Source organism: Pinus tabuliformis, chromosome 1_1 (genome assembly GCF_031772625.1).
Source record: "Pinus tabuliformis cultivar Carrire ecotype Pingquan chromosome 1_1, CPIR1, whole genome shotgun sequence".
NCBI classification, from domain to species: domain Eukaryota; kingdom Viridiplantae; phylum Streptophyta; class Pinopsida; order Pinales; family Pinaceae; genus Pinus; species Pinus tabuliformis.
In genome coordinates this window covers 359,480,797-359,493,466 of record NC_142297.1, presented here as the reverse complement: position 1 = coordinate 359,493,466, position 12,670 = coordinate 359,480,797, and the positions used below count along the sequence as shown (strand labels likewise).

General features: G+C 39.8%; 1 protein-coding gene across 1 annotated transcript; it reads right to left on the bottom strand.

Moving 5' to 3' along the window:
* Window positions 1–3,656: 3,656 nt before the first annotated feature.
* On the bottom strand, window positions 3,657–4,682 carry LOC149213078 (uncharacterized). The gene has a single exon (XM_089388911.1). The coding sequence runs from the start codon at window positions 4,680–4,682 to the stop codon at window positions 3,657–3,659; it is 1,026 nt and encodes a 341-aa protein (XP_089245037.1).
* Window positions 4,683–12,670: the final 7,988 nt, after the last annotated feature.

The window sequence follows — 12,670 nt, the reverse complement described above, 5'->3', positions numbered from 1 at the left end:
TTTGATAATTATTTTATAAGCTTCCCTGGTTGTGAAAGTGCCTTTTTCCTCATATCCCCATCTGAGGGTGTCCCAGCCTGCCGAAGTGATTATTTTCCCTTTTTGAAGCTCGGTGGAGAGGGAGAGTTGAGTTTACTCCGGGCTATGTGGTATTATATGCCTGGCCTCTTTCCATTTTCTATGTTCTTGAGCGTTGTGTGAGTCCCAAAAACGACTCACCTTCTCATGTTGTTGTATGTCTTGATCAGCAATACCCGGAATTGTGTCTCTGAGGTTAGGGAGCTGCTGCCATGAGTCTTCCCAAAATCTAGCCATGTGGCCATCCTTCACCTCCCAAAAGCTGTGTTTCTGAATTATATCCCTGTGTTGAATGGCTGAGTTCCAAATCACGGATCCTTTGCTAGTTTCTGACATTCTAAGTCTCTCCTCCATGGATTTGTTGCTTGCATATTTCGCTGTCCAAAGGTAGGCCTAAGGTGTTGTGGGATTGGAAAGCCATTTCCACCAGATTTTGGCCGCCATAACCATATTACTATGTTCTGGGTCTCTTAATCCAATTCCCCCTACCTTTTTGGGAAGACATGCTTTCTCCCATTTATACTAATGCCCATTTTCGATTTCGCCCCGATTTACCCCAAAGGAAGTTTCTGTGAAGCTGTTTGATAGCTTTAAGGACCCATTTGGGCGCTGCCAATATGGAGAAAAGGTAAAGAGGCATGGTTTTAAGAACTGCTTTGATTAGTACTAGCCTACTTGCCATATTGAGCGCTCTATGCGTCCACAGGGATAATCTAGCTTCCAACTTCTCTAAAAGATTGTTCCATGAGGCATGCTTGAGAGCCGTGGCAAATAAAGGAGCCCCCAAATACTTAGACGGAAGGGAAGCAATGGAGAAGCCAAGGATACGGGCAATAGGTCTTTGGATGGATGGCGAAGTGTTGAAGAGGAAGAGCTGGGATTTGACTTTGTTAATGAGGGCACCAGAGGCCTCCAAGAAGTCTGCAAGAATAGATTTAAGGGCTCGAGCTTCTGGAACAGACGGATGACCAAAAAGCAGGTTGTCATCGACGAATTGCCGGTGTGAAAAAGCAGGGGCTTGGTGGAAGGTTAGACCTTTGAGATGATGAGAACGGAGGGCTTCTTTAATGCTACGTCCTAAACCTTCAGCCAAAATGACAAACATGAAGGGTGATATAGGGTCCCCCTGGCAAATGCCTCTAGAAGGACGAAAAGTGGGTGAGGGGATTCCATTGATGAGAATAGAGAAGAACAAAGAGGAAATGAGACTACTGATCCATCTAATCCAAGAGGGGGAAAAACCAAAGGCTTGAAGGACTTTTTGCAGATATTCCCAACTCATACTATCAAAAGCCTTAGATAAATCGAGTTTGAGCAACATACCTGGTTTTTTTTATGCTTGAGAGAGTGGATTATCTCATGGGTTAGAATTATCCCATCCGTAATCTTCCTTCCTTCAACGTAACCAGTTTGTTCTGGAGAGATGAGAAGTGGAAGCAGGGGCTTCAATCTGGAAGCTATCACTTTGGAAACAATCTTGTATATGATGTTGCATAAAGCAATCGGTCTGAATTTATCCGGAGTGGAGGATTCCTCTTCTTTAGGGATTAAAGCTATGAATGTTGCGTTGAGTCCTGGATACATCCATCTGAGGGTATGTGATTCTTCCACCACCTGCCACACCTCCCATTTGACCAGATCCTAAAAGTGATGAAAAAAATTTGAAGTAAAGCCATCGGGTCCCGGAGCTTTTCTTGCTTTGAGTTGGTGGACAGCATCATCAACTTCCTGGAGGCTTATGGGTTTGAGAAGGAGAGTGTTATGCTCATCCGTGATTAATTTTGGAATATTGCTGATGATTTTCCCGATAGCTTTTGTTCTGTTTATATCCGGCTCTTGATTCATCTTCTTGAAGTAGTTGAGGAACACCTGTTCTATTCCTTCATGTGTTTCGATTTTTCCTCCTTGTTCATTGGTGACCAGGGAAATTTGATTAATCATTCTTCTTTGCACTGTAGATTTGTGAAATAATTTCGTATTCTTCTCACCCTCCTTCAACCATCTAACTTTCGATTTTTGTCTCCAGAGAGTTTCCTCCTGTGACTCTCGCTCGAGGAGTAGATTCTCTAAGGACTACTCTTTCTTGCTAAGTTCTTCCGAGCGTCCTTCAGTTATCATTCTTTGGTGAACCACTTTCATTTCTTGATTGAGGATTTCCTTAGCCTTAAAAATGTTGCCAAAGACAGAGTGATTCCATTTTTTAATTTCCCCTTTGAGATATTTCATCTTCCTTTGGAATGAAGCCATTTTTGTACCATCCGTCAAATTGCATTTTACCCAGGTTGCTTTAAAAAATTCGTTGAAGTCCGGGTGAGACATCCAAAAAGCCTCAAATCTAAAGGGACGTCTAATATGGCAGCCAGGACGATTCCACTGGAGGGCTATCGGCCAATGATCGGAACCAGAGTAAGGGAGAATAGAAGCTGTGAATTCTCCACCTACATGAACTACATTGTCAAATATTAAAAAACGATCCAGACGTGATTCTATTTGCATTGGACCTGTCCTTTTGTTGTTCCAGTTGTTGAGGCTATTATTAGTAGGAATATCTATAAGCCAATTATTCTGTATGAAATCCTTTAATAGAGATCCGTCCCTGTTTGTTCTGCATCAGCCTCCCTTTTTTTCCTCCACCGAAGCGATCATATTATAGTCTCCTCCAGCGATCCATAACGGGTATTGCCTATCTGTGCTAAGATTTGTTAAAGCCTCCAAAATTTCATTCTTGTGCTGGGTTTCTTGAGGAAAGTACACATTAGTGATGTGCCCATAGATGTTGGTTCCTATTATATGGAATATTTCTTGGATGAAATTTTTATTTGCATGTATGTTGGTCATTTGAATCTTTCTTGCATCCCAAAGCACTGCAAATCCTTCAGAAGCGCCCTGAGCATCAACAGCTGCTACTATCCCCCTTGGCCAGGCCTTAGCTGCTATTTTTTCCAAAACTGTCGAATTGCATTTTGTTTCCAGTAGAAAAAGAACTGTTGGTTTTTCTTCCATTAACATGTTTTTTAAGAGTTTTCCTTTCCTTGGGCAATTAAGCCCTCTGGTATTCCATGAGATCAACTTCATTGGGAAGGCTTGGGATTGATGTTGAAATACTTGGTTATCTTGGCATATCTGCCTGATTCTACCAGCACTTCTCCAATCTTGATGGTTCTTTCTAAGGTAGTTTTCCTTCCCCTTTTTTTGCTGTCTTTGGTAATGAATTTGCTGTCCCATTGGCTGCCAATTTGAACCCCTAGTGAATATTTTTTCCTGGCTTTATTGAGGACTTCCACTAGGTTTTCCACTTGTCTGTCGGGTATTTTGTCGAAGTTCCCTGTTTTACATGCCTGTTCTAATCCCAAGATATCTAGCTCACCAATGTCTATTGATTTCGAATCCTCCTCCATGATTTGTGGTTCTTGAGAGTGACCATCGCCTTCCTTCTCATTTTCTATGCTGGGATTTATGCCATCTATATCCATTTCAGGAAGGCTCCAGTCTTTGGAGGCTGTCTTGGGCTGATTACCTTCTAGATCTATCTCCTTTTCTTTTTCTTTCGATTGGGATCGATCCATTTTTTCGTTTTCCTAAGTAGGTCCTCTTTTATTATAGGTTGAGTCGTCTGGATCTCGCAAATCCTCATTATCTAATACTGCAAAGCTATTACTAGTAGATGGCTTTGATTGATTTCCTGGAGGTATCTGTATAGTAACTACTGGGTTTTTACTCCCTCTTCTGCGATTTGTCACTTTGGTGAAACCATCTACCGATAGGTTTTCCTGTTCAGTTTGAATCGTAGGTTTGCTATTTAATGGGCAGTCTCTGAAGAGGTGACCTAGGTCATGACATTTCCTACATCTAAAGGGAACATGTTCATAATCGATTAACTGGATACATTCCACATCTTCATGAAAGAGACTTACCATATCGGGCAGAGGTTGTTTCAGGTCCATGTAGACGCAGATCTGTGCATATGAGGTATATCTCTGTGTCTTTGTATCTTCAGCTATTCTGACAAAGTCGCCCAGAACCTTACCAATGGCTTTGAGGGACTCCTCTTCCCAGTATTCCAATGGTAGACAGTACAACCTGATCCACACCGGCGCCCAACTTAGGTCCTCTTTATCCGGGTTGAACCGTTCAATCCATTCTCTGAGAAATAGCCCAACAGAGTTAAAGAAATAAGGCCCTCCTTCAAAAACTCTGTTCCTATCCTCCAAACAGTTAAAAATTGCAGTGAAGAAACCCTTCGGCCCTACATGCAGGGTTATGTGCCCCTTTGGATGCCATTTGACATTTATCCATGCTCTCAATGCTTTCTCATTTGGCCATATTCCGATAAATTTTCCTATGAGAGCATGATCTCTCATGTATTGAATTCTGGCGTTGATACAGTGACTGGGTAGCTCCACTTTTGGTCTGTGTGCAGCTACTGGCTTGCATGTGGACGAGCTAACTTTCGGTTTATCTTGTTGTGCCTGTTCAGTCTGTTGCTGCTGACTTTTGCCTGTGCTTCCATCATTATTTTCATGTTCTTTGTCGGAACCCTCAGGATTCCCTTGCTGGTTGTCATTTGAGGGAGGCGTCCCTCCTTCCCCTGGATGGGGGTTCATTGTACCCGCCGGTCAAAACCCCCAGTCTTTTGTTATCTGCGTTGTCGCGATCTGATTCTAGATTCCTCTGTTCTGCAGACCCGCCGTTGCAGGTGAGTACAGGAACCCTAATCCGCTTCTCAGAGCTCGCTCTTACCGAAGGGAATGAATGAATGCCCCTACTCCTAGCTTATTAACAAAACCATCAAACTCTAAATACCATGTGATTTCTTGCTTGTGGTTAGTATTAAGAGTTTCAGTCATTTTAGGATTGGGTGGACCTTGGTTTTGTGCTTCATGTGGTTCTTCTTGTATGCTGGTTGCACTAATTGTTTTAACAGTTTCATGGGTATGGGAAACTGACTCGTGATTGATGCATGTTTCTTGTGCTAAAGGCAAAGGCTTCTCATCAGTGGGATGGAAACTATCATCATTGAACAATATAAACTAATCCATATCAGAATGGATGGAGTAAATGGGAAAGTTTTGGGGTTTTTCCTCACTACTTACCACATACTTCATCAGTGTTTCTCTATACAGTCTCTTCGGTTGCCCAAAGACTGAAATAGTGGCATAACAGAGCTCTAGTTGGAGAGATCCTTAGAGTTTTTCTCCCCAAGATCTTGACAAGAGCATACCATACTTTGGTGGAATGTCAGCAACCACCACGTCCATTAGGATCGTTTTGTTGGGAAATTGGACTAAAGACACACAAAGGTCTTTGATTAAGCCTAAACACTCGACCTGACTAGAATCGAATGAGAATAAGTCTTTGTAGGGTCTAGTGATATCAAGGTTTAGCTTCTCCATTACAGCTTTTGGCATTAGATTGTGTGAAGCCCCTGAATCAAACATAGCATTGTGCAACACATTATCATGAATGTGAAAACTGACGTAAAAGGGTAGAACAACTCCATGTCCTGACTTACCATTGACCTCAGGACCAAAAAGTAATTCAGGTTGATTATCTAAGACATTAACATCATCCCTGTTCTCTGGTATTTGCAGTGATCTTTTGATTTGTTGTCTATACACATCATGTTTGGCAAGCTTAGAGAGAGGAATAGATATCTTTAATTGACCAATTTCTACTTCTAAATCAAAAGGTTTTTCTGACTGGTTTTAGTATTGTGACTAGCATATTTTCCCTTTTCAATTGTATCTTCAGTGATTTTCTCTTGGTTATCAGTGATTTCTTGAGATTTTTCTATTTTGGGAAGGCTTTGAGGAGTGCTATTTACATTGTCTTTTGAGGGAAAGGATACAAAAGGCTGGTTATTAGAGGGTTGCATGTCAGATACATCCTCTATGGTCACTTCTTTTAATTTTGGGTGTGTTTTATCAGCAGGTTCTATGATAGCGGCCTTGTCCTTTACTTTCTTAGCTTGCTTGGCATCCTTTGGCTTGATGGGATCCGACACATCAATGGTTCTTGTTCTCAATTTGTATTGTTTATGAACTTCATAGAAAGCTGAATCATAGCCTTGTTTGAAGTCAAATGACTCTCCAGACTTGGTCTGAAATTGATTTGTATCCTGTTCATCTTGGTCTTCTTGGGTTAGAAACACTTTTTGTTCACTTTTCAAACCCATCAAGTTAATGTGAGTGTCTTCTATCTACTCACTAGATGTGGATGCTTCAGCATAGTTTTCATGAAAAGGAGGTCTTATATCATGGTCAGGACTTGCCCTTCCAACGTTTGGGTTCTGATTTTTTCTCAAGTTTGGATTTCTGATAGGATTTTTTTGCTATCCTTCCCATGAGGCTTTTCTTTCAATAGTCCCCATTCTATTTTCAAAGTTGTCCATACCTTTGATGATTGTGTCCAATTTTTGCTCAAAGGTTGAAGGTTCATCTTTAAAAGTATTTCTTCTCTCAGCTCTTTCTCTATTTCGCTTGGCAATCAGATTTGTCTCCACACTAACAGCTACATTCTGCATGTCTACTATGGTTTGAGGGGCTCTTTCTCTTAACTGATAAGCCATGTTTGAATCAAATCCATCAGGGAATTTGTATAAAGCAAGATCAGGTGGAGGTCTAAGGTTTTGTGGAATAGTGTTCTAAACATTGTTAAACTTGGCACAATAGTCTAAGACAGCTTCTTGAGGGCCTATTTTGATAGTGTCATACTCGGATAATATGTGTAGAGGGTCCTTCTTCTTTTCCCATCTGTTAAGAAATGGTTGGTAAAGGGCCTCTGGGTTAGCTATGGAATTTGCAGTAAGTGCTCTAAACCAAGGCCTTACATCTCCTATTAAACTTTGGACAAAAATCTTCATTCTTACACTATCGTCATCTATTTCATAACTCTCAAAAAAGTCCTGCATTTTCTTGGTATGTTGCAGGGCTGTGCTAGAACCAATAACATCAAAGTATGTGATTTTGGTTTGATAATCCTGAGGCATAGCCCCTCGATTTGCTGGTAACTGTAAAGGTGCATATCTGTTAGCCATATTTACAGGGATAAGTGGAATGACTGGAATAGCTGGAACAACTATAATAACAGTGGTGGTAGTGGTAGTATGTGCAGTGAATGGAGGTGTGGAAAAGGTGCTTGGAGAGGTGGATGATGAACAAGGGGAAGTAGGTTTTGAACGAAACAAAACTTTAACAAGGGTTGGAAAACAACTTGGATAAACTGTTTCAGGACTAGAATCAACAAATTCTTGATTTTGTTTGCTAAGGTTTCTAGAGATTAAATTGGGATTTTCAAAAACAGCTGGTGGATTTGGGTGTGGGTTGGACCTAGTATTATGTGTTTTCTTCTTGGGAGCTAGCTTCTAACTTGTTTTTTGGAAATTTCTGAATAAAACCCCCAGTGGAGTCGTCAATGATGTTATCACTGAGGCTGTCCCTTGGCTCCTTAAGGGATACGGCCGAGGTAACCACAAACCAATCTTTGGGCTGCAGGTCCTAGCCTACCTGCAGTCAAAGAGGGCTCTCTCTTTATGATTTTACTTTGTTTTGGGTTGATTTTAGGCTAGTTATGGTGTACAAGGGTTTTGTTTTGATTTTGGTGGGACAGAGATGTTTTCAAGCAGTGTTGGGATGCATAGTGTGAGAAGTTCAAACCATTGGGCATGGAGTCATGGATTAGGGCTTGTTGTTGCGTTTTCTTGGTCAAAAGAGGAATATAGAGCATGATAGCTACACATGGAACAATATCAAGCTGGAATAAAGATTGGATGAAGGTCAGAGATGAAAGGCAACTAAGAATCTTTCACTAGCTAGCAGAGAGGGAAGGTGAATGATAGTTTCTCTAGGAGCAATCAAGAATTCCTAAATAACAGTCATATGTGAAAGAAACAAGGTAAACATGATCATTTAAGTATGCATATTCATAACCATTTTTGAGAAAACATATAGAAATAACAAGAACTGAGCATAGGGTGCACTCAAGCAAAACCTAAGCTATTCTTTTTTCTTGCTATTTAGATGGTAACACAATTCTGCATAAACATATGAAAAATTGTAAACAGAGGTAGGAAAACTTATTGAGCCATGTAGTAGCACAAGAATTCCATAGTCACTCTTTAATCATTAATACCACAATAGTCAGTTCTTCATCCAAATCATTCCAACAGGATTTGATTACAGAGCTTCTCAAAAATACAGCACAAGTCCAGAATGAGGAATGTCAACCAACCAACCCTTTAAACAATGAATTAGGGTGGTTTATATAGGGAAAATATCTAAAAATATCTATTAGAGCAGATCTTAAACAGATCTGAGGGAAATGAGTTCTTTAATCTAATCTTGTCCTGAAATTAATGCAAGAATATATCTATTTGAGCTATGCTGGAGGCAGTTGCATTAAAATGAGTTAATATGGTGTCCTTGGTGGCTCGGTGCAGTGTTCTCTACAATAATTGTGCCTTTATTCTCTCATCTTCACCTCTTAGGTGGTTCTGCTGCTTTTAGGTGGCTTTAATGTGCACCAATCTTGATCTGATGAGCTTTGAATGGCCTTTACTACTTCTTTGACTTTGCTTGGGGGCCTTTAATGTTCACCTGCTTCGACATTGCCGATTTGATACTCTTTTCTGGTTCACTCATACTCTTCATTTTGATCTGGGCTTCATGTTACCTCTGATACTCTTTGCAGTTGAATCGGGCCCCTTTCTCTCCCCTGATGTTCTTGAAACTGTCAAATCGCCCCTTTTCTGTCCTCTCAAGGCAAAAATAGCTGCTGCAAATGTTTTTCATAGCCTGTAGAATGCTATCGACGTTGGCCAATTTGAATATGAACATAAATGAAGAAATCCTATCAAACTGTGAATTTTCGGGCCTGCTGGTAGCTGAGCCATGAGAGGCCCTCCATTTTGACCAATTAATCGTGCATCGAAAACTGCCTCAGTTTTTCATTTCGGGCATCCTTTGCTGCGATTTTCGCCCTTCGGGCCTTTTCTGTGATGATGTCAGCATGACGTCAATGGGGGGTCCCGGGTATGGCAGGGTGACATAGCAGTGGCTGGCTCGTTGCGACTCGGGGGCTTGATGAGACGACAGCGATTAAATCGGCGATCGACAATCTGTGGGGACAGGGGGCGATGGCTTTTATATATGCGAGGTGATGGGAGCGATCACCAATATAGAAAAATCGATAAGGCATGCCGCTGTGCGAAAATGGGAAATATTGCGGAAATGCCATATATTGGTGTAAAATGAGGTTAGCAGTAAAACTTAAGTTTTGCAATATAACCAAGTTTTACGGGGAAGTGGAGGTATATATGGATAAATGATGCGATTATGAAAATGAGTGGATCGCGATGCGATATGCTTTCGGGTGCGATAGAAATATCGCATCGGTGGATGAGAGGGCAGCATATATATATATATATCAGAAACCTCGTTACTGCCGATCACGAAGTCGCGGTCAGGGTTAGCCATCGGAGTGTGAATATATATGGGCCAACAAGGTCATTGCCACCTCCGATAGCGATATCGCGTCGGAGGGAGGGGGATACGGATCAGAGGAATGTTTTGTTAATCGGCGAAGGCCTAATGTGATCGGAAGAAGGCTTAATGCAATGGAGATGGGTTTTAATGCATCGGATGAAGATTTTTAAGCTTTAGGAAGGGTCCTTAATGCATCGGAAGTGGTCCGATAGCATTTGAAGGGGTTTTTTGTGTTTTGGAAGGAGTCTGAACTTCTTAGGAAGATGGTTTTTTTAGTAAAATGAGGGTTCTTACTAAGTTTCAAGTAAACTTAGTAATTCCCAAGCAATATTTATGGTTATATTTCAACCAGAGGAGGGGATATGTAAATAATGGGGATTTTTACTATATTTTTTAGTATGGGAAGGGGAAATACGGAGGGATTTACATAATAGAGTTAGGAGTTAATATGACTTTTGTGAAGAAAGTGCTAAGGATAGAAATCTTAGGTTTTAAAGGGGAAACAGGACCTGTATAAGAAATATAAGCATCCTTAAGCAAAGCAGATCTTTACTTAGGCAAATGCTATGGAATATGATGAATTTTTAAAGATTTTAAGCTGATCTTAACATCTTTAGGGGAAGTTAGTGAATGATTCGGGGGAAAGGAATAAAGGGAAGTTAATCATGCCTCGCTTGAGCTGCTCCAAGGGAAAATTGCCTTGTACTTGTGATCTGAAGTAAAATAACACTTTGAAATACAAAATTGATCACACTTATTCATTCTGCAACCTCAAAACTACTTACCCAGCCTACTCACCTAACATTTTTCTTCTTTTTGGTTTGGGTGAACTTGGACTTGCAGACCCTGATTATCTTCTTTTGTTTTTGACTGCCCTCCTATCTATATGTACCCTTATCTCTTCCAGGGCTCAGATTAAATGGTTGAGCACCCTTGTTTCTCTTCCTATCTACTCATCTTCCAATCTTAAGCTGTTTGGACATATATTCATTCTCTATCTTCTAAAACAAGCAATTTAAACCTAGGGAAGCCAAGATTAACCTGTTTGGCTTTCCCTTAACTGTAAATCTCTTCAAAAATGGTATGATTCTTCAAAATGGAAATTCTTGGAAATATGGAACCTTGCAGCATGAAAAGATGACATATTTGGCATGTAAAATAGTCAATCATGAAATATGAAACCTATTGCAATAGGAGGCTAACATCATGGAAGGAGGATACAAATTTCCATCAACAACTCCTACAGATACGGCTGGTAAAAAGAAATATGAAACAAACACAAAGGCTATCAATACACTATTGGGGAATCTATCTCAATAAGAATTCGTCAAGGTTATGCATCTCAAAACCGCAAAATAAATATGGGACAAGATCATTCTAAGCCATGAAGGAGACGATCAGGTAAAATGTGCAAAACTACAATCTCTCAGAATTCAATATGAAACTCTTAGAATGCACAATGATGAAAGTGTGGCTAATTATTTCTTATGTATAGATGAGGTTGTCAATCACATCAAAAACTTGGGTGAAGAGATAAAAGAAGTTACTTTAGTTGAAAAGGTTTTCAGATCTTTGTCTTCTAAGTTTGAATCAAAAGTTTCTACCATAGAAGAAAAGTAGAATCTGCAGAGTATTACCATGTCACAGCTACACAGAATCCTAATTGCTTTCAAAATGAGAAAAGGGGGTCCATCAAACATTATAGAAGCCGCATTAAAAACTCCAAAAGGAGAATACAATGAGTTGGGACATACGTCAGAAGGAGAGGAAGAATCAAACTTTGTCAGGAACCTTCAACGAGGCTCTAGAAGATTCAGAGGTAAGCTACCTTTCAAATGGAAGAGTTGATCACTATGCAACCAAATCTCCTCATAAAGATAAGCTTGATAAAGGTAAGGAACTAGTTAAATGGAACAGAAAATAGAACTTAAGTAAGAAGAGCTATTATACACATGAAGACAATGATGGACTTTCAAATAGTGGTGAAGATTAACATGGTAATGATTATAGACTTTTGATAGCTTTTGAAGATGATGATTTCTTGGATGCTATAGATGTAGATGATCTCTATGAAGAAATTTCTAAACTTAAAATTTTTTAGAAGAAAAGAGTATGATTATAGATACTCTAACATTCCAACTTGTTGAAAGGGAAAAACACAATGAAAATTTAGAATGTGAAATTGTGGGACTTAGAAAAGATATTGAGAAAATAAAAGCTCTTAATATTAGATTTGATAAAGGATCTAAAACTTTAGATGAGATTATCAAAGTGCAACGTTCTCCTCTAATCAAGACAGGTCTTGGATATACTGAAGAAGCATCTCAAGCACAAAAGCCATCCACCTCCAAAAGTTATTTTGATGCAGCAAGGAGAAGTGAGCAGGTCGACAATCATCAGCAAAGGCATAAAGCGGATCACCAGGTAAATTGGGGTTAATCTACTTCAAGGATGATTAGAAGCTACAACTAACCGTAGGTAAATCATTCTCAATTTGCCTCAAGAATGAATGTCAATGGAAACTACAATCACCTGGTCAGTATATTTAATAATCGCAAGAATTTCTTTAATGGCCAATGTTTTTTGGAAACAAAGTTGTTCAATGTGTTGCCTACAAGACCATCATGACTAGAGAAGCTCAAAATCAAAGGAGTGTGACTGGGATCATGAATAGTACCTACAATAACTTTTTTTTTCTTGAAAATGAAATAGAATTCTCTATTTGTAACAACTTTGGTCATGAATATTTCGAATGCAGGAGTAAGTTTCAACAAATATCTCAGAAGGAGCAAGCCTCATTAGGTCCCAAAACATGGACAAAGAAGGAACCACAACTAGAAAGATGTGGTATAGTCTTATATGTGGAAGGATAGGAAAATCAGTGGTACATCAACAGTGGATGCTCGAAGCATATGACATGTGTTAAAGAAAAATGTCAGTCATATAGTGCCTTAGAAAAGGAGAGGAAGGTCTCATTTGGAAATGACACCCCTACACTCATAAAAGTTAAAGGCTCTGTTCTTTTAAAAGAAAAGGTCAAAGATGGAAATGTTATGTATGTTGATGGCTTAAAACATAATCTATTGAGTGCTCGTCAAATGTGTGATCAA

Excerpts from the sequence above, each read along its gene's own strand:
- LOC149213078 (XM_089388911.1), bottom strand. The coding sequence starts at position 4,682 with ATGAACCCCCATCCAGGGGAAGGAGGGACGCCTCCCTCAAATGACAAC.